This window comes from Sebastes fasciatus, chromosome 17 (assembly GCF_043250625.1).
Source record: "Sebastes fasciatus isolate fSebFas1 chromosome 17, fSebFas1.pri, whole genome shotgun sequence".
Lineage (NCBI taxonomy): Eukaryota > Metazoa > Chordata > Actinopteri > Perciformes > Sebastidae > Sebastes > Sebastes fasciatus.
The window spans coordinates 13,538,868-13,565,231 of NC_133811.1; the positions used below are offsets into that span (position 1 = coordinate 13,538,868).

Sequence of the window (26,364 nt, forward strand, 5' to 3'; positions counted from 1 at the left end):
AAATATAAACTCTAAGATTTTGATTCCCTCTCTGACCAAAATAAAATACAACATCTACTTGGAGAAAATAGTGTCATCGCCATAAAAGCTGCAGGATATGTCAGTGCATGTCACAGCCTAAGAGACAACCACCACAACAACAACACATAATAGATGTAACTCACACTCTGCCTTTTATTTACTCCTCTACTTCATGGTTTGTTTGTTTTTTTTGTTGTTTTTTACATTTATCCTTTGATTGCAATATATTGTTATTAATTGTTTTTTGTTTGTTTGCTTGTTTTATTGACACAACAAACATTAATTACTTATTTATTGTTTTCTTCCATTTACATGCAATATCTATATATTGTAATTTGCTTAATGAATTGTATATATGTATATTTATGTTTTTGTTTTTCTTTTGTTCTTTTTTTCTTTTTTTCTTTATTATTTAATTGACGCTTTGGCAATATTGTTCACCTGACAGTCATGCCAATAAAGCAAATTGAATTGAAAAATTGAACAACACATAATAGATGAAACTCACACTCTGCCTTTTATTTACTCCTATACTTCATGGTTTGTTTGTTGTTTTTTACATTTATCCTTTGATATTGCAATATATTGTTATTAATTGTTTTTTATTTGTTTGTTTGTTTTATTGACACAACAAACATTAATTACTTCTTTTTTGTTTTTTTCCATTTAAATGCATGTACTTTTTAAATATCTATATATTGTAATTTGCTAAATTAATTGTATATATGTATATATATATACATATATATATATTGTTATTTTTTTAATATGTATTTATTATTGAATTTAGGCTTTGGCAATATATTGTTCACCTGACAGTCATGCCAATAAAGCAAATTGAATTGAAAAATTGAGAGAGAGAGAGAGAGAGAGAGAGAGAGAGAGAGAGAGAGAGGACTGCTTTGAGAGGAGTCAGTGCCATTATCAGAGATACAGATGCGCTTTAAAGTCGACCTTACATTAACTTACATGTTGAATCTTAGCAACCACAGGTTAATTGTGTGTTCCCTCCACTGTTCCCTCTTGATTAGTAGCCCCTATTAGTATTTGCATAACCCGCATGCTGGTTGGCTGAGAGACAATCATCCCATCTCAGTGAAACAAACTCGCCCTGCTGCCACAGCGAGGAGGAGGAATAGGAGGAGGAGGAGCAGGAGCGCGTCGGCTCTGCACACACTACTGCTTTAATTTTGTCAAAGAAGAAGAGGAGGCTGTTTGACAAAAAAAGAGCCGACTCGGACTGCAGCAGGAGGCTTGTAGAGGAGGAGGTGGACCAAGTGCAATGATGACGGGCAAATCTGTGAAAGACGTTGACAGATACCAGACTGTCCTCAACTCTCTACTGGCGCTGGAGGAGAATAAATTCTGCGCTGACTGCGAATCGAAAGGTAGGTTGATTGTTACCCAATGTGTTGTGTTGTGCATGGGCATGAATCGACCAGTCTTGCTCATTTACTACGCTACAAAAATGCGGCGTTGCATTCATCATCCCTCGACCAATTACATTGTACTATGGTGCAAGACACACATCCTCACCAGGCTGGAGCATCTGGAGCATGGCATGCCAGCTCACCCCAAGTAATAAGGTATATAGCAACAATAGATACAGATGTTATGAGAAATACCTCTTAGTTTTTTGTTCATAATGAGATTGGACAACTTTATCACACTGGATGACATGTGTAAATGAGCTCATTAGCGAGAATTACTCCAAATGTTGGCACCATTGAGCATCCCTGAACCTCCCATAGGGGTATAGCAGACTATAGAGACATAGACATATGGAGACATCAGGAGTCACCCTGAACACACTGTTCCTGCAGTATGAGTGCAGATGGATGGGGCACACAGGGAAATCTTAACAAAAGGGCAAACACATTATAATTGTAATTATAGGGAGGCATTGTCAAGTCTGTCATCCTCTGTAATTAGCCTAATTATAGTGTAATAGTTACAGTGAAGTTAATTAGGGAATTGGTTGTAGTGATGTCATACTGTGTATTTTTTGGGATGCTGGTATAGTATTCATATGCAATTGTTGTAAAATGTATTATATGATTATACTGTATAAGAATCACCACAGTTAAGACACCCAATTGTATGTGTTTGTGCACTCACCCTCCGGTCTGTTTGTGACCTCAGTGAGGCCTTGAACTGTGTCATCAGCTATTTGCTGAACCTTTTTTTGCCATGTTGGTGTGTATACATGGCTGTTTTGGTCACAAATATTTGGTCACAGTTTGACACTGAATCAACAAACTGATTCTCCAACCTTTTGTCTGCATTTTGTTTCAGGATAAACTGTCAATGAGTTGATGATAATGAGTGTAAAATGCTCAGAAACATATGGCACTATAGATAAAGTGTCATACACACACAAAAAACAACAACCAGCGTTTGTTTCCAGAGACAAACCTCAGGTGTGAGTGAACAACTCTCCTGTGTCCATTGTAGCTGATCAGGCTATTAAATATGCGTTATCAGTCGCTAAAAGCCTCATAGATGTGGGTCAGTAGGGGCCTACTACACCCAATATTAGGTATTATCATCTATTCACATGGTAGATCACCGAAAGAAGGTATAAAATAACACGACGGCGACCTCTAGCGACCATAGTAATTATGACAGGAGCAAAAGCGGAACACATGACTTTCACCCAGGAGATCGGAGTTCGCATCCCGTGTGAAACCAACAGTGTGTTTGTAGTTATTATAACCCAAAACATGATGTTTTTCCCTAAACCTAACTGTTTTTTTGTTGCCTAAACATAAATATGTTTTTTTTGCCTAAACGTAATAAAGTTGTAGTTTTGTTTGCCTAAACCTAAAGAAGTATTTTTATTTGTGTTCAAAACGTGACGTTTCTTTCACTTTTACAACGTGGTAGGTGTAGTAGACCCGACTTCTCAGATCCGGAGGTTGCCCACCATGTGAAAAGATGATAAAACCTACTAGTGGGTGTAGTAGGCCCCTAATGACCCACAACTATGGTGCTTATAGCGACTGATAACTCCTATTTAATGGCTTGATAACAGTCTAATCGGCTGTCCATTGACAATAATAGAAAGTTGTTAAATTCTTTTTCGACAGAATAACTTGTTTTCTCGCAGGTTAAGTCATGTTTTATAGGAAACTTAAAAAATATATGTTGTGCTGATACTCCGTTTTAGTATTAGCCCATTTGGTACCTATATGTCCTAGATTTCAAACTGATTCTGATGTGGCACGGCTGCTGTTGAGATTGATAAGCCTCTCCATACCATGTCAAAGAAATGATTTAACAGGGAAGCGTGTCACTTTCACACGGCTGCCACTGCTCCCACCTCTTTCATAAACTCTCAAGTGAAGGCCCTGAATGTACGCAAATCACTGCAAGCTGTCACGCATGTGGGGGGACACCCTTTTGGATTCTTCGTGAAAACTTTATGAATGATAAGCAGCTTCCCATATTTAACATGGATTAAGCTGTATTCTGTAGTGCTGCAATCGGATTCAGATCTGTGTTTGCTTCCTAATTAACAGACAGAGAGATAGACAGAGAAACACACAAATGGACTGGCAAACAACAGCAGGGAAATCTGATGTGTACTAAGCACACACTCAGAGTCAAAATCAATACGTTATGGTAGCTTTTCTCTGGATTAATGTGCCAGACTGTGTCAGGACAAGGGGAAACAGTTCTAATGTGTAGACAGGAGCACTCAGAGAGCTGGTGCAGACAGACAGATTTTTTAGTGAGCTAACCTTCGTCTCAACGCTCCCACTCAGTTTAAGCTTCTTGTTCATTTGGGGCCATCACTATCTGGGTGTTCGTACCTGTGTCTCTCTTTGTATTTCTTAATCGCTGTCTGCCTCTGTCTCTCTGCTCATTCACAATACTGAGTCTGCATCTCTTCCAAAGAAAAGCTGCCAAACGCAGGTACAAGTGATCTGGGGTGCAACAAATATTTCATAAGAAACAAACACTAATTGGGTTAAGTGGTTGCTGAAAAAGAAAACAATTGTCAAATACAGATGTAGAGAAAATGATTTTTTCTTTGGACATTCAACCTTACAAACAGTAACATAGATACAAATTCATTACCATAGCCTACAATTAACCTGTCTTCATTTCAATTTCATTTTTAAAAATTTGACATCACTGTATAAAATGACCTGTTGTGACCTCTCATGAAACTTAACAGCCACAAACTAGAGACCTAGAGCATTCAGAGGATGGTTGGCTTTCCTAGCTATATTGACAATAAGGGGGTTTCTGAGTGGTTTACAGAGCAGAAGTGCTCACAATCTAATAATAATAAAACAAATGCAATTGCAGAAGTCTCCAAAGGTCAAACGTTTTTGATACCAAATCACAGCATAGCTTTTTTCTATTGTGTCCCTCAAGGTCTCTGTGTCTTAATGTGGTATTTTGGAGGAATTATTGATAATTTTTATCAATTCTCGGTTGGTAAAAAATGGTTAAACTTAGCACCAAATCTGTGTAACAAATGGTATAAACCCAAAAATTGCTGCAACAACTTATGAGACATAAGTGAGCATGTGAATGGCCATCATATACTTCCATCATGATGTTCTAAACCCTTATACACGTTCACAATTTATTTTTAATTAATTCATTCATGTTTATTTCTGATATGACTAGTACATGAAACCTGCCTTGGCGGATGTCTGCGACCTCCGAGTGCACTTCTAGTTTTATGATAGATTGTTAATTTATTCCGTTTTTTTGTCTGTTTTCTTGCTTAACTTTCCTGTTAAAACACAAACATCCAACTTCCCCATTCGATGTGAAATGACGTTTGCATTAACTCTTATCTTGCACACACACACAGTTCATTCACAGTACATAGACAATGGTGAGAATTGTACAGTGCTTCGTTGAGATGACATGTGATGTCAAGGTCTTAGTTGGATTCAAACCGGGGACTTTACCGTGAATGCTTCCTTTTACAAAACACGTTTTTGTTCCAGAGCATACGGCCTTTGGATGGTCTTTTTTTTAATAAGATATAAATAGGACTGCAGACGTTGGTAGACTTCAGACGAAACACACTTGTGACTGTTCAGAAGTCAATTTAAAAAAAACACTCTGTGATCAGAGCTCATCTAAAAGACGTGGCTGTTCTAAGACTAGACTACAGGCGTCATATTTGCACTTTTGTGGACCAAATCACAGACATGTGGAGAGAGAAATTTAGATAATTTATGTTTGATCGTTGTTTTCTTTGATTTGATATATCTGTCACATCACTTTTAGTTTTTCCTCGCATTCTCAAACATGCAGTCATCAGGCATGCCTGTGCATTGCTTTTTTTGATCGGTGTGACTTCACTGTGCAACAGACTGGTCTAATTAGACTGCAGATGAGCTTAGGGGTTAGGGGAGGAAATAGCAACCACACACACACACGAGTATGCTGAAACTAGCTTTAAGAGAAGTGACATTTCTTTTGATATATTTAGTGGTCTTTTTTTATAATCTACAGCGTGTTTTCTGTCAAGTATGCAAAAAAACATTCTGCATTTATTACTGTAATAACACTTGGCTCCATACTGATTGAAAGGTCACACGTCACTCTCATTTCCTTCCTTTTTTTCATGTGACTATGCCAGTAAACTGACTGTAATACAGGCTGATGCTTGAAAAAAAGGTACCTGATTAGCACTTTTCCTCGCATCTATAAGTGTTACTCTTTCTGTGCATTAGATGACAAGCTCACGCTCTCACAACACTACACACGTGAGCACGCACATGTGCACACCTTTAGAGCACATGTCCCCACCCCTTCCTTCTCTAAAGTCAGGCGTTGTGACCATATGGCTTGTGTTGAGGTTCGGTCTAATCTTGTTTGCTCTGACATAGATTACTGTGCGTTTATCACCTTCCCACCCTCTGGGTGATTGGAGCGGAAGTGGCGAGATGTGTGGAGCCAAGTGCATTTGCTTACACCAGCACATGGAATCATACAAAAACACATTAAGGATGCTATTAGGTCATCCCTATCTATGCTCTCTGTGCAGACGCTGCAGCAATTAAATAATATCACTATAGCTTTTTGCAGTTTAGTGCCTGTACTGCCCAACTTCCTGTCTCTCTTTTCCTCTGTACCACATGACCTACTGCATTATTTTTGTACCACTTCCACAATGTGACAGTTCTACTGTAAATCCTCAACGCTGTCAGGAAATAATGAAGAGATGGAGGGGAGAGGGCGAGGCAGGTGCATAATGTAGTCAACACTTCTACCTCTGGCTTCAGTTCGGTCTCAAGGGGCTGCATATGTGTGTGTGTGTGTGTTTGTATAAAAGCCTCCCTCCTTTATTGTCTCCATTGTACTTGTGTTTACGTACACACCGGGCCTCGGTTGCCGTGGAGATATCACCTGGTGAAATCACGCCGTATCCCTCCACCACCACCTAGCCCCCACCCTCTTTCATCCTTTAATCTCATCCAATCAGACGCCAGCAGGGATTTCATTTGAAACAAGGAGGTGATTGGCGGTTTGAGTCCCCCTGGTTGGCAGAGAGTTCAGAGTCTCACCGTACCAAGGAGAGGGTGGCACCGTGGTAAGCGTCTACAGTATATTATTGTGTGTATACACTACTGCCATGGTCAGATTAACCTGCTAGGGGCCCCTGGGCAAAAATAAGCTATTAGCCCTATAGACCCTATTAGCACCCTCAATCCTCCCACTCTGTGTGCAGTGTGTACATTTTTTCTAGAATATTAGGTTCCAGGTTTGCTGTGTGGTATTTGGACTATTAAGCATGTAAGCACAGCATCAGCTGAAGGTCTTAAATCTAGATTTTGACACAGAGCCCCTCTATAAAACAGAAGATGAGGTAATTAAGTAGGACCCCCTTAAAGGGATATTTCGGGTGTTTTGAAGTGGGGTTTTATGAGGTACTTATGCATACTAGGTGTATTACTTACAGTAGATGACAGTCGGCATGTGCGGTTCTGACAAATAGAGCTACCGCTCAGAATGACCTACCAACACGATGTGCGCATGTGCAGTGTGTTTCCGAGACAAATAGAATATTCCAGAGGACACGCCCATAACTTTACCTATATTTATAGAGGTAGTAGGCCATTCTGTTAGATATTTCTTACCTGAATGAGCTAATCTACTTAACATTTATAGAGGTTCATGAGACTAGTCTGACAGGATGAGCTACTTCTGAGCAGGTAGCTCTATTTGTCAGAACACCAGCACGGGAGCAAAGCAATGCTGTGGATGGGGGCAGAAGCAAAACACCTGGAAGTGAAACTAATCTATTCTCTTCAAAGCAGGCAGACACTTTCAGTTCAGTTCCCTGTCGGAAAATATCCTGAATATAGCGTACACTTAAACTAATATAGATTTTTTCTAGGTTCTTTTAGGTGGCTAAATTACGTTTCGCTGACGTCCCCATCCACAGCACTGTATTGTTTTGCTTCCATGCGGTAACTCCTGTCTTTTTCTCCAAACTGGTGGCACGCCGACTGTCATCTACTGTACTGTAGGTAATACAGTGACTATGGATAAGTACCTCATACAACCCAACTTCAAAACACTCAAACTATCCCTTTAAGGTCCTTGTCATGTCTTTTGATATCGTGCTTTTGTGGTGTATAGTTACATATTCCCAAATTAATGAATCAGATGACCACACAACAATTGCCACACAGTGAACCTTTGAGGAGCGGGCCTGGCAGCCTGGGCCTCGTTGATAATCCAGCCTTGTACAACTGTTTATAATAGATAAACACACAAAAAGTGTGATAAGGTCAAACATCAATCTGCTACCTGGAAATTGCCTCCTCGCTGTACAGGATATAGACAAAATGCTAAGTACAGTTTACAATAAAATGTGACAGAAACAACAACAATACACATTCAGAAATGTAGCAGGTATGGTATTGTGAGGTTATTGTATTGTGTCAGCAGCAGTATCGTTTATAGATTACAGTGAATGATAGTTATAAATGATAAACCATTTATATTGTAGTCTGTAAAAGACTACAAAGTTCTCTAACAGCTGTACAAGAGAAGAATCTAAAGCGTACAGTGATGGAGTGTCTTTTGATGTATAACCCATTCAAACCTCAGTGACTCACCTGTAGCGATCACAGTCGTGACACTCGCAGTGTAACACAGATGGTGGGTGTGTATTAGTAAATTATCAATATGGGTCCATCTGCTTAGCTCAGACTGGGACTGGGTCACTGGGTGGCCTCCGGGTTTCTGGAACGGTTTAGATGCCGAGGGGCTGGAGGATGGGACCAGTGTGTGTGTGTATACATGAGTGTGTGTGTTTGTGTAGGAGGGCGTAGGATCCACTGATGACTGAGGCTCTGTGGGATTAAATGGATGCGTGCGGAGAGCAACGTTTATCCTTGTGGGATATAGGCTAATGAGCCATATGCACCTGCTTATGTGTATGTTTGTGCAAGTCTGTGGGTGTGTACATAAATACATATGTTTGTGTGTGTGTGACATGTGCACTTATAGGCGTGTCAGAAAAACACCCTTTGGAGGGAAGATGTTAATGTGTTAATGTATGATTCTGTTAATTAGTTTAGTTTAAATGACTTTATGAGAAGGAGGGCATCACATACAACAACAAACAAATGTCAAGGATACAATAATGTCCAATTGTTGGCACCACAGAACCTAAATGAACATGTATCCGTGTTGGTGTTTGAGATACTTAGGGGCTCTTCTGTTATAAATATGACGTACCACGCTGAGCTGAGCTGTTGGACCTGTTGGAATTGCTTGTTATGCCAGACGTTTAAAGGCATAATTGAGTAGTAAAAGCAAGCATGCTCTGCAGCAGGAGAATTGGCCACGAGTCTTTGACTTCTTTTATCAATTAAATTAGCTTATCTAGCCAAAAACTTAGTTCTGATGTTTACTTTCCCCAGTCTTTAATGCTATGCTCTCTCATCCCAGATTACTGCAAGGCAGTGGTTCTCAATCCAACATATTTTAGACTGGGGAATGTTTTTTTTACATTACATCGCCTGTACCAGTGATATCATTTGCCTTGGAATAGATTTTATTTAATGTGTTTGTGAGAGTCAAAGTGTGCATGCACTCTGACGGGGGATTTTTGGTGAGTCAGGGAGAGAAAAAGTCTTAGTGTTTCACACCGTAAGTAATAACAGCTAGCCTATAGTGCTAGCTGTTAAAACTAAACAGAACTGTCATCACAAACAAAGCATTATTTATTTAGCCTACATTTATTAATCAGAACATTCACAATAATCACTCAAAATCAACGTGGGGGAGGAACGTAGAAACAGCTGTTTAAGCCGGACGGTGGGGTTGCGAACACCGACCTGATTATTAGGGGTGTCGTGAAAAGGTTGAGAGCCACTGATCTAAGGCAATACTATTGTGCTGTTAATGCATCATAGTGGTTTGTATTGCTCCATTTCCATATTTAAGATGATTAATATCCTCATAAGTTTGATAAATGAGAGAAATTCTTCCCAGTTGAAGGTTACCGTCCAGGCAGTCATTGATTTCCATTTATTTCTGTATGGAATGAAAATCTATTAGCAGGCTCTTGAGTTGTATAATTCTTCATCGTGAACAGTTTGTAAACAAATCTTTTGACGTTTGAAGTTAAATCATCATTATGAGGTGTTGAAGCTCACTGTTCCAATTTTACCATTTTTGTTAAAATGTCCTCTTATATTTGTTCGTAGCCATCATTTGTTCTTATTTCGTTAGTGCCCATTGATTTCTGGGATTCATCAATGTTTTGTTAATTATGTTTTTCTCTTAGGAAAGAAAAAACTGTGCGCAAAGCACTCTTACCAAGATAAGAAAAAAACATCTTCACATTCCATAAATTGTTTGTCCAACACAAGGAAACATAACTTCTAAATTTGAGGAACATAGGGAAAAAAGCCTGAATATCATATATCAAATTAATATTATTATATGTTTTAAAGTAATTATAATGATTGAATTATCAACATGAGATTTGTGGGCTAAAGAAATACTATTGGTTCACTGATCCCAATTAAAACTATTTTTTTAAGACCACTAAGACAACTTGACTTCTCTTATTTATTCTCTTAAGAGAAAATTTAAGAGACTGTTGCTGCATGAGTCCCAATGTAACATTGACTAAAATGTATGCTCTATGTAGACTTGACATTTACTGTGGTAGATTACACAAATCAAGTAAAATTTACTTATAAACTGTAGCCAAGAGTTTGCTAATAATAAAATGTGAATCAATGGCAGCCTTGAAGGTGAACGAAATGCATTTAAAATCTGACTGAAATAGTATAGCATGCATTAAAAAATGCAATATCAATAAAAAAAAATTTAAATTACACACGTAAAACTTGCAGTTACTCTGGTGTGGCCCTTTGAATTTAACATTTTATTTAAGGAAAGGATTAAAGCTAGAAGTGCACTGGAGGGAGAAACATTAAAGGTGAGGAGTTACTAAATGAATGTAGCCAGTAAAAGGTCCTCACAAGTGTTGTACTCTAAATAAATGTGTGTGTGGGGGTGAGTGACAGAGAGGTTCATTATAGATCTGTGTTTGCACTCGCTCACTGCTCGTCATACCCCCTGTACGTCCCAGCAGGCCATCAAACAGCTGAAGTCCACCATTTGATGACTATAAAAATCCCCTCTTGTTTGTCTCTGTTTTTGGCTCTCGCTTGTGCGCTGCCTTCTCCTCCCCTGATGTGCTTCAAGCTGCATGTTTGACAACCACAACCACACTCTTTTTTTGCCAGGGGATGATTCATCAATCTCCTATGCAAACCCTCTACTTTTGGGTAGTTTGCCCTATAAAAAAACTGGACTGGACAGACTTATTAGTCAAACCTCAATTATACCTCAAAAGAAGGTGTTCTTTGATTACAAAAAGAAAAGTGGACGTTTACTTAACTGTTGAGAAATGTACATTGCAATGCAAACCCTGTAACACAGAGTGTGATTTGTAGAGACTGCTTGTCCAATCTTTCCTTCCTTTTTTTTTAGAAGTCTATTCCTCCTACTCTCTCTATATCTGTTCAAAGTACCTGGAGGTGTGCATTGTTGCTGGACAGACATGCTGTATATGGGTTCTTACTCAAGCACCGCATTGATTAGAACCAAAGAGGCTACTGTGACACATTGTGCAGGTGTGATTCACTTTAAATAACTAACCTTCAGCTCCGTCCTGCTGCGCCGTCCTGCTGCGCCGTCCTGCTGCTCCGTCCTGCTGCTCCGTCCTGCTGCTCCCTCCTCCTTGGGTCACCTGGTCGGCACACTCCCGTACACACCTGAGCACCAGGACTCCAAACAGTCATAATACCCTGTTGTAAGCAGATTAGAGTCACATTGTGCTTACACCACTGGACACATGAGCACACACGGTTGAGAAAGAAAAATATGGCAGTGTGTAATTTCAGCCAATTAGACTGTTGTCAGGCTATTAAATAGGCGTTATCAGTCACTATAAGCCCCATAGATGTTCAGTTTTACAGTGTGTTGGAACGTGTTGTTTTTTAAGTTTTGCCTTCACTTTTACAACGTAGTAGGCCCCTACTGACCGACATCTATGGTTCTTATAGCGACCGATAACACCTATTTAATGGCCTGATAACGGTCTAATTGGGTGCAAATTTCATGGCAGTCCATGCAATAGTTTCTGAGACATTTCAGTTAGAACTATAAAGGTGGCGCTTGAGAATAAAGACAAGGGATCACAAAAGTCATTAGGATACATGATTTATGAACTATAAATATCTTTACCAAATTTTAGCAAATTTGGCAGTCCATCAAATAGTTGTTGAGCTATTTCACTAAAAAACCCAAATGTCAAACTCATGCTGGTGCTATGGGGCAAAGGCAGTCAATAGGATTCATTCTCTGGGCACCATGGATATCTGAACCAAATCCAATAGCTGTTGAAGTATTTCAGTCTTGACCAAAGCAGTGGATCAACAGACCAACATTGCCACCCCGAGAGCCACGCCACTAGTCTGGTTAAAAAGAGATAAAAAGTCAGTACAATATGCAACGTTGGCAGCAAAACCCCAGACAGTTAGGGTGGAGAATGTAATAGAAAGGGATAATTAGAACTGAGAGCGAGAGATATGGACGGACAGGGGAGAGGAGGAGGAGGGAGGCAGCGGTGGTGAATGAGAGAGATAAGAAATGGCGGCCAGGACACAGAGGAGCATTAGAATAAGGATGAGAAGGGCAAACTAATTCCCGCGTTGAGGGAGTTCAACACAATTGACAATCTCTCTGTTTCTCTCTGTCAGTGCCAATGTTTACAGCGGTTAAGCAGGCTTTGCAGAGTAATTCTACTATTATTAGCCGGCATGCTGCAGCCAGACAGTCAGGGTGATGGACATACTGTTATTTGCTCTACTTTTGTTGGCTTTTTTTGCCCATTGATAGCTTTCCTTTTCCTAATTTGAAAATGTAGCCAACGCTGGGGTACAGTAATGTAGTTTTAGGGTAATAAGCTTGTAGAAAAAGGGGTACATATCTTGGAATAATGAGGGTCATGAGCACAGCAACATACTTATACAGTAGTTGTTGGGCAGTAAACTGCACCAACTGCAGAAAAGATGGATTGAAAATGTTAAATATTCCGAGGGGATCACATGTCTTTACTAAAAAAACAGAAGGACATTATGGATCCAGGTCTGATGGGCAAAAGCATTTTAGTCACACAGCGCTAGCAAAGCAGCGGTTGGTCATGGCGAGCTGTCATGATCCACAGATCGATAAAAATGAACTGATCAACAACAAGGTGATCGACCCACACTCTAAGGAAATATTTACAATACATATTTAGCGACTATGCCTTAAAACCTAAAAGTGATGCAAGACTTCGTTACGGCTCTTAATCGCTGTAACGTTGCTCTAACGTTACGTAAAATTACACTTATGCCTGATCTAATGGTACACATTTCATAACAGATGATAATAATAAACAGATCTCATACCAATACGTCCTATGGTAACGGTATGTGGTGGTCGGACTCTGCAGAGGTCTGGTATAGTCAACAAGAATGTACAAACAATGCAAAATCTATGTTGATAACAACGGCTGCCAAAGCGGTTTTGCCCCCTGAATACGCGCACACCGGGTAATGTTTGTATACAAGAAACCCGACTTCTTTCTAATGATGCAAACAGAACCTTTTTAGCATTCAGGATACAACCGAGACAAGAGGCTACTCTTTGACTCTCCACCCAGACAGTGTTTCCGCAGCAAAGAGGAAGGTTTTGCATGTTTTCTCTCCTGAAACTTCCTCTTTTATTTGCATAGAATGGCCTTTCTTAAAAACTGCACAGACGGACAGGAGAGGCCAATGGAGAAATCGAAAGCTGCTCTTCCATCTAGTGGTGTAAAGGCCACAGTGCATCGACTTGTAAGGCAAGGTTGCGAGCAACGGAGATGAGCGGAGAGGCAGAGGGTGGTTCGGCCAACTGGAGTGAGCGAGGGGAGGGGGAGCAGAAAGAGATGGAGGAAAGAGAGGAAGAGGAGGGGCAAGAAGAGAGGGAGATGTAAGGCGAGATGGGGAGAGAAGCACCAGTATTCTCTTTGAAGCTGACTGTATTCTCTGAAGAGGACGGTTGCATAATTTCAGCAGAAAAACAGCCTGACTGTGTTGTTTTTATTCCCCCCTCTCAGAGTTGTCTGTTCAGGAAAAGGATCCCTGACAGCGAGGCACCAACAACATGATATAAACCTATAAAGCACGGGGGTGAATATGGGGCACTCAAACGTAACCATTAAGATATGGCAGCAAGATGGACAAATGGCCCACTCAGATAAGCACACACCCACACACACAGGCTCATGACCACATGAGTAATCATCCCTGCAGGTATCCAGAGTGTGTGTGTGTGTGTGTTTCTGTTACTTTCTACTCCCCCTCGCTCCTCTCAGTCTCAGTTATGTAGGCTAACTCTCCTATTGGATCCCATTATGTGTCAGGACACCGCATGATTTACGCTGGATTAGATGAGTTCCCAGCTGAATTCAAACTCATAATTGAATTTCAGGCTTGTCTTGCTATAATTGGTCTAAAATGAAAGAGAGTTTTTCTCATCATTCTTCACCCTGCTTACTCTACGTGTCTATTATACTTGTAGATTTTTGTTCTGTCACTCAAATACTTAATCGTCCCCCTCTAAAGACCCTCTGCTCTAAATATTAAACCCTATACCTTCCTCTTCTCTGCCAGGTCCAAGATGGGCGTCCTGGAATTTGGGCATCTTCATCTGTATCCGCTGTGCTGGTATCCATCGAAACCTGGGGGTCCACATCTCCAAGGTCAAGTCTGTCAACCTGGATCAGTGGACACAGGAGCAGGTCCAGGTCAGAGGTCACACTACACAACCAAACATCAAGATGGGGAAATTTAATCCATGTTAATGTGCGACACACTGTTCATAGTTCTTCACAAATTATGAATGTGATGCAGTACGCAATGACGGTGTTCACATCAAGGTTATAATAGTTTTGAATTTTCAATTAGTTTTTATTTTATTTTAGTTTTGACTTTTCAATTTAATTTTAGTTTAGTTAGTTTTCAGAGTATGTTTGCTAGTTTTGGTTTAGTTTCAGTTTTTCAGAAAGGTTTAGTTTTAGTTGTTATATATTTAGTTTTAGTTTTACAGTAGTTTTAGTTTTTGTTAGGGCCAGGTATAATGTCTCAGATGTAGCTACATATACATACATACAAAATACATGGTTGGAGAACTGTAGAGAAATGGCCATGATGTTTAATGTTTAATCTGTACGAAGCAATTGTGACATAGCGTCATCTCCTGGAACGTCCAGTCAATTTAATTTCTGTGGTTCAATGTCACGAGAGTTGACAGAAATTCATGCCGTCTCCTTTTTTCGGTAGTGATATAGGCCTATTATTATGGAGGATTACAGCTGCCATTAAAATAAATAAATAAATAAATAATATAAAATAACAAAGAAAGAAATGTAGATATATAAGCCTCAATTATCAAATAAATGTGCAGGTTAATTTGAAAATAAATACATTCCAAAAAAAACTAAACTAAAATGAATTTACATTCATTTTTATTTTATTTTTATTTGTTTTGTTAACCAGGCAATATTGTTTCAGTTTAGTTTTTGTTGTGTTTCAGTTTACTAAAACTACTTTTCATTGCTTACTTTCATTTTGGTTTCAGTTTTATTTTACTATAATGACCCTAATCTAGACTGTCAAAATGTACAACAACCAGCACAAACCCTATACCTATAGAGTGCTGCAGGGATGATGTAGGCCAACCAGGAAGTTAGCATCGCCCTGGGTTCCCTCGACAAACAGCCAATGGGATTTTTCTATTTGCTTTTTGTGTTAATGCAGAAAATAAGCTCTGTGGCAAACACACGTTTATGATACTTACACGTTTTGTTCAGCAAGTCATCGCCAGAAGTACAAAGTTAACGTTGAGCGCGAGTATGATGACGTTTAGTGGTCTCATTTAAACGGTAAAATCTCTTAAGCTTGTGTTAACCACAGACCTTATTTCAGGTATCTAACTAAAAACCCATTGACTTCCAGACGAGGGAACCAGAAGTGCTAAAATACTAACTAATTTCCGGGTTGTAGGACTCATTCTTGTAGCACTGTATATAGTCACCATCAAGAAGAATTGAAGAACATATAAAATATATGGGGTACATCCCAAAATGACAACAAGGGTACACACCAATGCTGGGGTACAGTAATGTAGTTTTAGGGTAGTAAGCTCGCAGAAAGGGGGTACATATCTTGGAATAATGAGGGACATGAGTACGGCAACATACTTATACAGTAGGGGACTTAACAGGATAAAAGTTATCTCAGGCAATACCAGTTTATGTTCTTTGGATTGACTACAGTGTGGGGGCTCTTACTTATAGTATTGGATGAAGAACCATAAAAACAAATGCATTTAGCTTTTGCTTGTGGTAGTTATTAAGTAAGATGCCCAAACGGAAAAGCAGTTATACAGATGTAGCTGTTAAAGAGGGCCAGCTTTAATGTCTTAATGATTATATTTTATTTCTCCTTTCCACTAAAATGCCCATTATTAATCCCTTGTTCCTCATAGTCTTATTTTCTGCGACTGTACCTCCGTTTAAGTAACAGTAGGAGCCGGTTATTTTATTGGTACCTGATTCATACAATGAAAATACACTGTTTATCATGGGCTGTATTATAAATAGACTTTTTTTTTATCAGAATCAGAATCAAAAATACTTTATTGATCGCAGGGGGGAAATAGGGGCATTAAAGATGCTCTTATATAAACATAAAGAAATGTAAGAAAATAGAAATAAAGGAGTATGTAACATGTAAATTATGAACATAATGCTTCAACATAAACATAATATATGTAAAGAAATATAAGAAATTAAATTAAAAATAATAATATAAGAAATATGTACAAATGTTTGCATTACGATGTGCAATATATAGCATATAACCACAGTGCAAATAAGTAAATACAAATTGAGTCGTGGGATCTATTAAGTGTGTTAAATATAAATGCCAGAATGGTATAAATAAGAATATTTCTTGAAATGAACAGTATAAATGCAGTATTAATGACAGAGTATTGCACAGTTTAATTATTGCACACATTATTGTACAGTTTTATTATTGCATTGTAACAAAACCTTGTGTCAGAAATGACCAGTTGTTGGATAATTATTTCCATTTCTGACAGCAGGATAAATAACAAAATTTGGAATTTGTCGACAGAATAAACAAAACATTTCTGGTTGCTTCACCTGTGTCTGTCTGGGATTTTAAATGACATACTTGTTCACTCACAATAGAGGACATAGACACTCTCTCATCAGTATACAGCTCACTTTGTCAGGGTCTGATAGTCAAAGACAGTCAACATTATGTTTTTTTATCGTCAGCATCTTTTTTTTCTCTTTTCTCTACATCCACAATAAGAATTCACACTGTTTTATTAGCAGGACTCCCCCACACACGATAGGAATAGCAACCTGTTATATTGTATCTTTACTTTATAAGACTGCTTAACAATGTAGCGTCAATGTTTTGGTGTCACCAGTGTGTTCAGGAGATGGGAAATGCCAAAGCCAAACGTCTCTACGAGGCGTTCTTACCTGAGTGCTTTCAGCGCCCCGAGACAGACCAGTTCGCAGAGCTGTTCATCAGGGACAAGTATGACAAGAAGAAGTACATGGATAAGGTCATTGACATACAGATGCTCAAGGTGAGTCCACATACATATAGAGAGAAAAAGCTTTGTGCTTGTGAAAAAAACGTACTTGTCTCGTCTCTCTTTATCTACCACCGTCACGATACTCTTGAGCAAGGCCATTCGTCCTGGAGTGTCTGCCTAGCTCAAATAAAACCATTTGTTTTCTCTGTACAGAAAGAAAAGAGCTGTGACAATATACCCAAGGAACCAGTCGTGTTTGAGAAGATGAAATTGGTGAGCGCTGGCTGCATCACAGCATTAATAGAGAACGTAAATTGTTTGATTTTTAACATTAAGCTGATGCAGAGTGAGTGAGTGCATTAGATTGAGCAAGGAGAGGAAGACTAGGGAGCTAAAGAAAGAAGAGAGAGGGTGTCAGTCAGTGAGGAGAAGGTGACACGAGAGGAAGCGAGCCTTCAGCCAGCAGGAGGAAAATGGGAGTAACTGTGCTGTTCTGACCGGAGGGGGAAGGTCATTTCACCGCCAGGGAGTCTGGAGAAAAATTATTCTTGGATTCAAGCTCATTTGTCAATGCAGACATATCGCATTACTTGTATCGACTTTCTCTGTTGTGACAGAAAAAAGATATCAGCCCCAAGACAGATTCCCAGTCTGTCACAGATCTGCTTGGATTAGGTATTGCACCTCACACACATGCACACAAACACACATTTACAGCATAAGAGAGAAGAGAAAGTTATAGAAATAGACGGGCTAACTGTGAATAATCTTGAATAATCGTAACCATGCTTCCATCTTCCCTCTATTAGATGCCCCTGCTCCAAGTCCTGCAGTGTCTAATGGTGGGGGATGTGTTCCAGACAGTAATAAGAGCCCAGCGGTGTCCAATCCAGCTCTGGCACATTCTGCACTGGATCTCTTCAGCTCCCTGCCAGCACCCTCCTCTGCTTCCTCCATTAAAACCACGGTAACACACTGCACATACTATATACACTGTCTGCTCTCCACGGACCCGTCGTGTTTGTAGCCATGCTAGCGGCGTGGCTCTAGGGATGTGAAATGTCGGTCTGTCCAGACTGAAATATCTCAGCAACTCTTGGGTGGATTGACATATAAGTTTGCACAGACATTCACGGTTTGCACTAGGAGGATTTCGTCTGACTCTAGCACCAAAATGAGGTTTGCATTTGCGGTAAAGACTGAAATGTCTAGACAACTATTGGATGAATTGCCAATGAATACAGACATTCCTGTTGCATTTGAGTTGTAATAAATTTAGTGATCCCCCGACTTTTCATCATCAGGGGCTAGATGCACAAACTTTAAAGGTCACCTATTATGCAAAATGCACTTTTCCATGTCTTTTAAACATCAATATCTGTCCCCAGTGTGTCTACAGGCCACCATAGTATCATAAAAGACCATCCTCTCTCTTTTTCTCCTCCTCCGTTTGTCCGGAAATGGGTGCAGAAAAAAAAATCGCTTTTTTTCCTTCTCTTCTGACGTCATTAGAGAAATGCAAGCCATGTAAGGGTTTCCTGGTCGAACCAGAGAGAACCTTCAGTAGCTGACCCCGCCCCACAGCGCGTCACTGTCTCTCCTCCTCAACCTAACTTGAGCAAAGTCTGCAAGAACCAGCAGAACAGGCTTCATGTACTCCCATCATCTAAATATAACATGTTCTTTCACAAAGGCTTTATGTAATTACACTGTTTAAACAGATGATATTTATATATTATATATATTTGATGTCATGCATGTAGCAGAGTACAGGTAGTAAATAGTGACTTGTAAGCAACACAACACATTTCTGTTATACAAGTCAAACTTTATTTGAGTTGACAGATGACAATATTAATTATTCACAGCATTTGTAATCATCTCACCTGTTAGTTAGTTATGTGACATGGTACAGGAGAAAGTCTTCAGCTCTGGTAAACTATGGTAAGCTAAGCTCCGGTGGTCTGTAGTCATGGTAACACAGAGACAGCTACTACTGTAAATAATATACCATTACTCTGATCTTCCATACATTTATCTTTTAGCAGAAATAATGAACTGACTACTGTTTCACATCTTCTATTTTCCACCCTGATGGTCGCTGTGTTTACACACCGTCTCATAGCGGTAGCATGTAGCTAAGGTTAGCTCTGTATCTCCCATCTGCCCTCAGCTGTCTGCTCTCCTCTGGGATGATTCTGTCGGTCATTTCTCACAGATGGATCTGTAAAGACAGACGTAAAACAGAGTGTATGTTTACGGTTTACAGAGTTGATGCATGAGGTAAACACTGAGTTAACTAACAGAGCTATAAATAGTATTATTTACCTGAGAGAAACCGTCAGGAAAACCTGGAATCTGGACCGCAGATGTTCATCATGTGTCGCCGATTTCTGATCAGATTCCTCCGGTAACGTGCGCTGGGTGAAGTTTCTGGTTTATAAACTTTAAAGTGGTTTATAAGCTCTATTCTAGCTGCCTCTCCCTCCACTCCTCTCTCTCTCCAGAGCTTCTCCGGGAGGGAGGGGGAGGATGACGCTGTGTTGTTGAGGAAGTTTGATTGACAGAAAACGCTGACCAATCAGAGCAGAGTGGGAGGAGACAGGCTGTGAATCAGTGGTTTTCAGACAGAGGCTGAATTAGGCTCTGAGGCAGGCAGACTCAGGCTGCAGTATGAGAAGAATAAAGGGTTTTTTGAACATTGCAGCATGTAAACATGTTCTAGTGCAACATTAAAATACATCTATGAACCTGGAAATGAGCATAATATGTGACCTTTAAGACTAGTCTTGGCCTTAGATTGTCAGGTCTAGTCTAATTAAACCTGCCCGTTGAATAAATATTCAGATTGACTTAATTTGAGGGAAGGAAAGTTAGCCACCTCTCCCCATGGCTAAGCCTGAGGGAGATCTTTTTTTAGTTTTTAGACAACTCTTTCAACTGTTTATCTGTTACCTTTAGTTATTTTTAGCTAACTATTTCAACTGTTTATCCATATTTTGGGGGGATTCTTGTACCATATTCTTGAACTGATTCTGAACGGCTTTAACGGTTCTAATGACCGTTGGATTTATGCTGTTTACCTTTTCTGTTATCTTCTCCCATACTTGGTGTGGTGTCTCTGTTGCATCCACCAATTTTTTCTCTTCTGTGAAGTGTCTTATGTCACCCATAATGCATTGCCCGATAGGCTATCAGTCTTCCATTAGTCACTCATAGGGAAGCTTTATGCAACAGGTAAATTAAAGTATCTTAAGAGTCTGACTTAAAGTTATATTCAAGACAAAGACTAGTGGTCTATCTTTATGCAACTGGCCCCCTGGTTCAAATTTCAGTTTGTCATTTATGACCAAATGACTCCAAAACATCAATTCCCATCAACCTCAGTTGTACTTTGTTTACTGATGATTAGCATATGTTAGCATGCTAATAGGCTGAACTAAGATGGTGAGCATACCTGTTAAACATTAGTATGTAAGCATTTTCATTGTGAGCATGTTAGCATGCTTAAGTTAGCATGTAGCTCAAAGCACCACTCTTAAAAGCCAATAATGTGTATGTAGACTTAATGTTGTTTTAATCTGCCTTTGTAGATGCCATTTGCCCCTGTTGTCACCCCTAATTCCCAGCCAACATGGTTATGTGGGCCCCACATGGGTTATGCTGGGGGTACCTGGGTACCAAGTGGGTATGGGCTCAAAATAGGCATCTTATCTGGGACCCACTTGGGTCAACTAATGTGGGTTCTAGGTGGGTCACTAATGGGAAATTAGAGATGGGTTTTGGTTTATGTTGCCCAGATTGGACACAGTGTTTTCCTGCATGAAACCCACAAGGGTAACTGGCATGGGGCCATCATGGAAACTGTGGACAAACCCACTTACAACCCATATTTCAGCCCATGTAGTCCCCATGTAGTACCCACATAGAACTTAAAACTGGGACTAAGATGGGTCTTGATGGGTATGTTGCCAAGTTGGGGCCAACATAACACCCATTGTAATCCTGCATGAAATCTATGTGCGCAATTGGCACTGGGCCATTATGGAACCCGCGGACATTCCCATATAGGGCCCATTTTTCAGCCCATTTACTAGTCACATGGGCCCCGCATACGAATGTTGGCTGGGTTGTATCCTTCCACTGTTGATAACCTTCCCCTACCTTCTATCTGTGTTTCCAGCCTGTTTCCAGCTCCATGCCTCAGAGCAGAGTGACTGCCTCGGTGCCTGATAACCTCAGTCTGTTTCTGGGTCCGGCCTCCAAAGCAGAGGAGGGCACTGTCAAGAAACTGTCCAAGGACTCTATTCTCTCCCTGTACGCCTCCACTCCCTCAGTGCTCGCCAGCAGTAGGTCTGCTCACGGTGAGAACTGGAGAACCTTCTCTCAGATATTGTTTTCTCCATGCGTCCTTAAGTCTTAATTCAATGGGTGAGTTAGTTTCATCAAAGAGGCTTGAGAATCAGCATTATTAATTGGCCGCTTTCTATCTGTGATTATTTCCAGCTGGCTTGTACATGAACCAAATGGGATACCCGACACACCCGTACGGATCGTACCATTCTTTAGCCCAGGCGGGTGGAATGGGAGGTGCCATGATGACATCACAGATGGCCGTGATGGGACAGCAACAGAGCAGTCTGATTGGAGTTCAACAGAACAGCATGATGGGACAGCAGGGTGTCATGGCTCAGCCTAGTGGCGTTATGGCGCCACCCTACATGACAGGGATGACCCAGGGCATGATGGGACAGCAGCAGGGTGGGATGATGGTGCAGCAGCAGCAGAATGGCATTATGGGACAACAACAGAGTGGGATGATGGTACAGCAGCAGAGTGGGATGATGGGACAGCAGCAGCAACGAAATGGCGTTATGGGACAACAACAGAGTGGGATGATGGTACAGCAGCAGGGTGGGATGATGGGACAGCAGCAGCAGAACGGCATTATGGGACAGCAGCAGAGTGGGATGATGGCGCAGCAGCAGCAGGCGTACGGAGTGCAACATGCCCAGCAGCCACAGTGGAACATTAGCCAGGTGTGTGCATTATTAGTTTTGGACTATGAATTTTGAAGATAGTGAAAGTTCTGTTAATAACAAAAATGTGTTTTTTGGCTTTCAGATGAGTCAGCACATGGCCGGCACGAATCACTATAACACCAACGGCATGACGGGATACAGCAGTCAACAAATGGGAGGCTCAGCAACTCCAAGCTCAGCGCATATGACAGCGCATGTTTGGAAATGATGTCATCTATCCAGGAAGTGATATAACACCAATAACCGACAAAAGAGAGGGGGGACTGAGCTGTATGAATCTGTGGATCAGACTCTCCAGAAGACATTTTCTAATACAAGGGAGGAGGAAGAGGAGGAGGAGACAGGTGTGAAGAAGAATAAGGTTTGGGAAACCACTACTACCTCTCTTTCTCTCTCCTCTCTGCCCATGCTTCCTCTTCTCGACCCATCCATGGCCATGTTTTGCATATTTCCATGCTTGCCTTCAGAACACTTTGGTATGATGACCAAGACAACAGGGTTCATAAGTTCACTGGTTACACATCTTTCTTTGTACCTAGCCTGTATGTGAGAGTGTGTGCGTGCACATCTGCTGTATATGGGTGTCGAACTAACTGCTTGACTTAAAACAACAGTTTGGTTTCTGGAGAATTTTACAGTTTTTCTTACTTGATCAGAATCAGAATTAAGAAAATGCAAAGGTTAGCCTAGCTTAACTCAAATGGTTGATGTGGTTGAATATTGATTTTTATTGGAACAAGATGCATTTCCACTAAAAGGATGGAAACCATAGACTGTATTTAAAGATGCGCGAGGCGTCTCCACATCCTCCCACTGGACAGAAGTGAAGCCAAAATGTCTCGGAGTCTGAGCAGTAGTGATCGGGCGGTGGAGCCGTGGTATCGAGGTCCCCCGCCCGAACCAATTGCGAGCCGAGCACGGCCGCAGCTTTTCAGAGAGAGAGACTCACAGCTGCCAATCATGATGTCACACCCCCCTTTTTACATTGGCGTGCACTCTGAATTTTTAGTTTAGCCCATGTCCCATCCACTAACATGGAAGGGGCGGGCTTTATGACCTATACTGCAACCAGCCACCAGGGGGCGATCAAGATGTTTTGGCTTCACTTTTGGGAAGCTGTCATGTCGTCCATTTTTATATACAGTCTATGGTGGAAACATAGGCCTATACCTTGTTGTAAGCCCAAGGGGTTAATATTTTCTTTTTTGTTAATTAGTTCAACATTTTGGGAAATCTGCTTATTTGATTTAGATGAGAAGATCGATACTGCTCTTGCGTCTGTACGCCAAATATGAGGATACCATCCAGCAGCTGGTTAGCTTAGCTTAGCATAAAGACCGGAAACAGGGGAAACAACTAGCCTGACTCTGTCCAAAGACTTTGACTTTGTACGGATCAAACAAATGAGATATGACGTATTAATCAGGGAGCATTAGATGTGCTGGTAAGCGGATTTTGCTGGCGTTGGCTTCATATGTAGCCGACCATGCAGACATGAGAGCGGTGTTGACTTTGTAACTCTTGGCAAGAAAGTTAATTAGCTTTCAGCTTATGTCACAACAAAGTGTCGAACTATTCTTTAAACCTAGCATTAGTTTCTTAACAAATAATTCAAAAAGAATCTGACAATTAGCTTAATTTTAGCTGCATCGTATATCATTTTAAATCACGTTAGCCTTCTTGTTAGGAGTGTATCAAGTTAGGCTAGGCTACGCTATAGCCACACTTTCAAGCTGCAAGCAGAGGGGAAAGACAGGGCTGGGTGACATGGACAAAATCGTATATCCCGATATATAGGTCATTTCATATCTTGATAACAATATATACCAAGATATAGCATTTTTTTCGGGGAATTCAATAAATAGTCTATATGAAATAACCACATGGTAAAGCTTATTTTTGTATACTCCTGTGTGAATTAAATACTTGACAAATGAAAAGTATTTTCTCATTTTAAGAGTGCAAAATGAAGTTTTAATTGAAATTATGAAGGTAAAACGAAATAAATAGGCCTATAGGCCTAGCCTATATCGCGATAGAAACGATATAGAAAAATATACAAAAGACATTTTTATATAATTTTGACAATATATATATCGTCATATTGCCCAGCCCTTGGGAAAGGCATTAATGAATTAGCTTGGCTCTGTCTAAGTAGGAAACATCTGTAAAATCTTACAAAAAACAATGTATCCCCTTCCTAAATACTCAAGCTATCCTAACTGTCCAACAATATTACAATTTAAGAAATCCCTTTACTGTACGTGTTGATAAGTACCTAGATCCTCACTGTCTCACAAGTTAAAGCAGCTACAAAACCTACCTAAACAGCCCGTATTTATGATGTCAGAGGGCTTCTTTTAGAAACAATATCTAATCTCGACTTGAAGTGTCAAAAGTCCTAAACTGGATATTGGGAGACCAAAGATCAACGCTAGCTTTATTATGGTTGTACAGTATTCCAATGCTTTGTTACATCTGTGTAGCCACTTAACTAGTGATGAATAGAAAATCCAATTCAGCAGTCCTTTAAACAGTATGTTTGGTCAAAACTTGAATGTTTGGGCATATCAATTCACTGTGCAATTTCCTTAGCAAGGGTTGGACACTAAAAAAGTCACTTGCATGCATGTAAATGTTGAGGTAACGTTCACACACACCTCAAGTTAATCTACCTTGTACAATAGAGGCCTCGAATAATGCTGGATGTCTGTATATAAGAGAGAAATAGAGTGAGAGGTGGGGACAGAGACAACTTTAAGGTACAGATCAGTTTCAGATTATTCCACTGAATTGCATGAGGTGAATGTTTATCTGCTGTATGTTTATTAAGATATCCGAATGTGTCTCTCTGAATGTTTCTCTCTCTACATGTCGATCAGTCTCCGACCAAGACCAACAAAATGTCTCAACGAATGTGCGTCCTGAATGTGTTTTACTGGACACGTTTTGAATACGCACACCTTCTGGGGTGTGTTTTGTTTTTGATATTCTACGACTCTGTCAAGCAGTGTACACTATGGTGTCTTTTGAATGTTCTGTGGTCAACAGCGTCCTGTCTGTTTTTGGTGAATTGTTCAATTCAACCTGTCTTACCATCAAATTAGGAGCAAACTATGACCTGGCAGACGCATTATCAGGTTTATAATTTGGCCAAACCGTATTGTGAAGCGAACAGGGTTTGTACGACCACAATCTGCCACCTCTCAATGTTTTCATTAACCCTTCTACACCTCCTCCCCCACACAAGCCATCTCTCTCTCTGTGTCCTGATTTCTCTGAAAGCGTTTCTAAAGATGTTCATTCTTATAAATGCATGAAGCCATCGGTGTAAATAATTTCCGTTTTCCCGTAGAAGCACGTAGGTGTTAAGTTGCCACTTTGAATGTGAGAGGTGAGAGCTAAACGAGAAATAAATTAACATACTCTGGCATAATAAGATTCATGTTAGCTGCTGCCAATAAACAAGCAGCACAGCCTTCCACAGCTTTCCAGGTATTTCTGTCAATTTTAGCTCATTTGGTTGCAGTCGAGGCGACAGTGTGACAGCAGCTGTCACTTTCTCTGCTGAGAGCAATATCACCATCAGACAACGTGTCGTCTCTGCAGTGTAACGGCAGATCTGTCAGCTGGCGATGAGACGTTTCTGAAAAAGCAGTAAAACTCCATCTCTGTGGGCGATAAGGCTTCAGCTGAGCTTTTTCATTTTGGGATTAACTTTAGTTTGCTTGTAATCAGTTCCTTTTTTGTCGGGTATATTTTCTGTGAAATAAGAGCAATTAAAGGAATGTATCTTTTTATGTACTTGTCAATCAAGATATTGTGTACTTTATTCTTTATCAGAATATCTCTGTATATCATGTCCCTTAAACAAAATTGATATATTAGTTCTGCATTTCTTTTAACACATGCTTTGACCCTTTTTGATTTCATGTCTACACAAGTTAGTCACTTACATTTGAGAACATGTAACATATGATACTTGTCTCTGTGAAAATATACAAAATAAATATTGTTTTGATTAAATTCTATATATTGTATTGATTTGAAGTTTTTCCTACTCCTAACCAAGCGCTGGCATTCTGCTTGCTGCTTGAATTGAGGCAGATTAATGATATAA

General features: G+C 40.2%; 1 protein-coding gene across 3 annotated transcripts; it reads left to right on the plus strand.

Moving 5' to 3' along the window:
- Positions 1 to 1,119: 1,119 nt before the first annotated feature.
- smap2 (small ArfGAP2) lies at positions 1,120 to 26,275 on the plus strand. 3 transcript variants are annotated; one of them, XM_074613164.1, is made up of 10 exons: positions 1,123 to 1,409; positions 14,235 to 14,368; positions 17,089 to 17,253; positions 17,416 to 17,475; positions 17,820 to 17,877; positions 18,012 to 18,169; positions 21,386 to 21,566; positions 21,709 to 22,116; positions 22,168 to 22,241; positions 22,327 to 26,275. In XM_074613164.1, exons 1-10 carry the CDS (start codon positions 1,304 to 1,306, stop codon positions 22,450 to 22,452), a joined length of 1,470 nt encoding a protein of 489 aa, XP_074469265.1. In that variant the 5' UTR covers positions 1,123 to 1,303; the 3' UTR covers positions 22,453 to 26,275. The 3 variants fall into 3 exon arrangements, with proteins under 3 accessions (XP_074469264.1, XP_074469266.1, XP_074469265.1); XM_074613163.1 differs by having other exon boundaries at positions 1,120 to 1,409; positions 21,709 to 22,241; XM_074613165.1 differs by lacking the exon at positions 17,416 to 17,475 and having other exon boundaries at positions 1,122 to 1,409.
- The last annotated feature ends 89 nt before the right edge of the window (positions 26,276 to 26,364 follow it).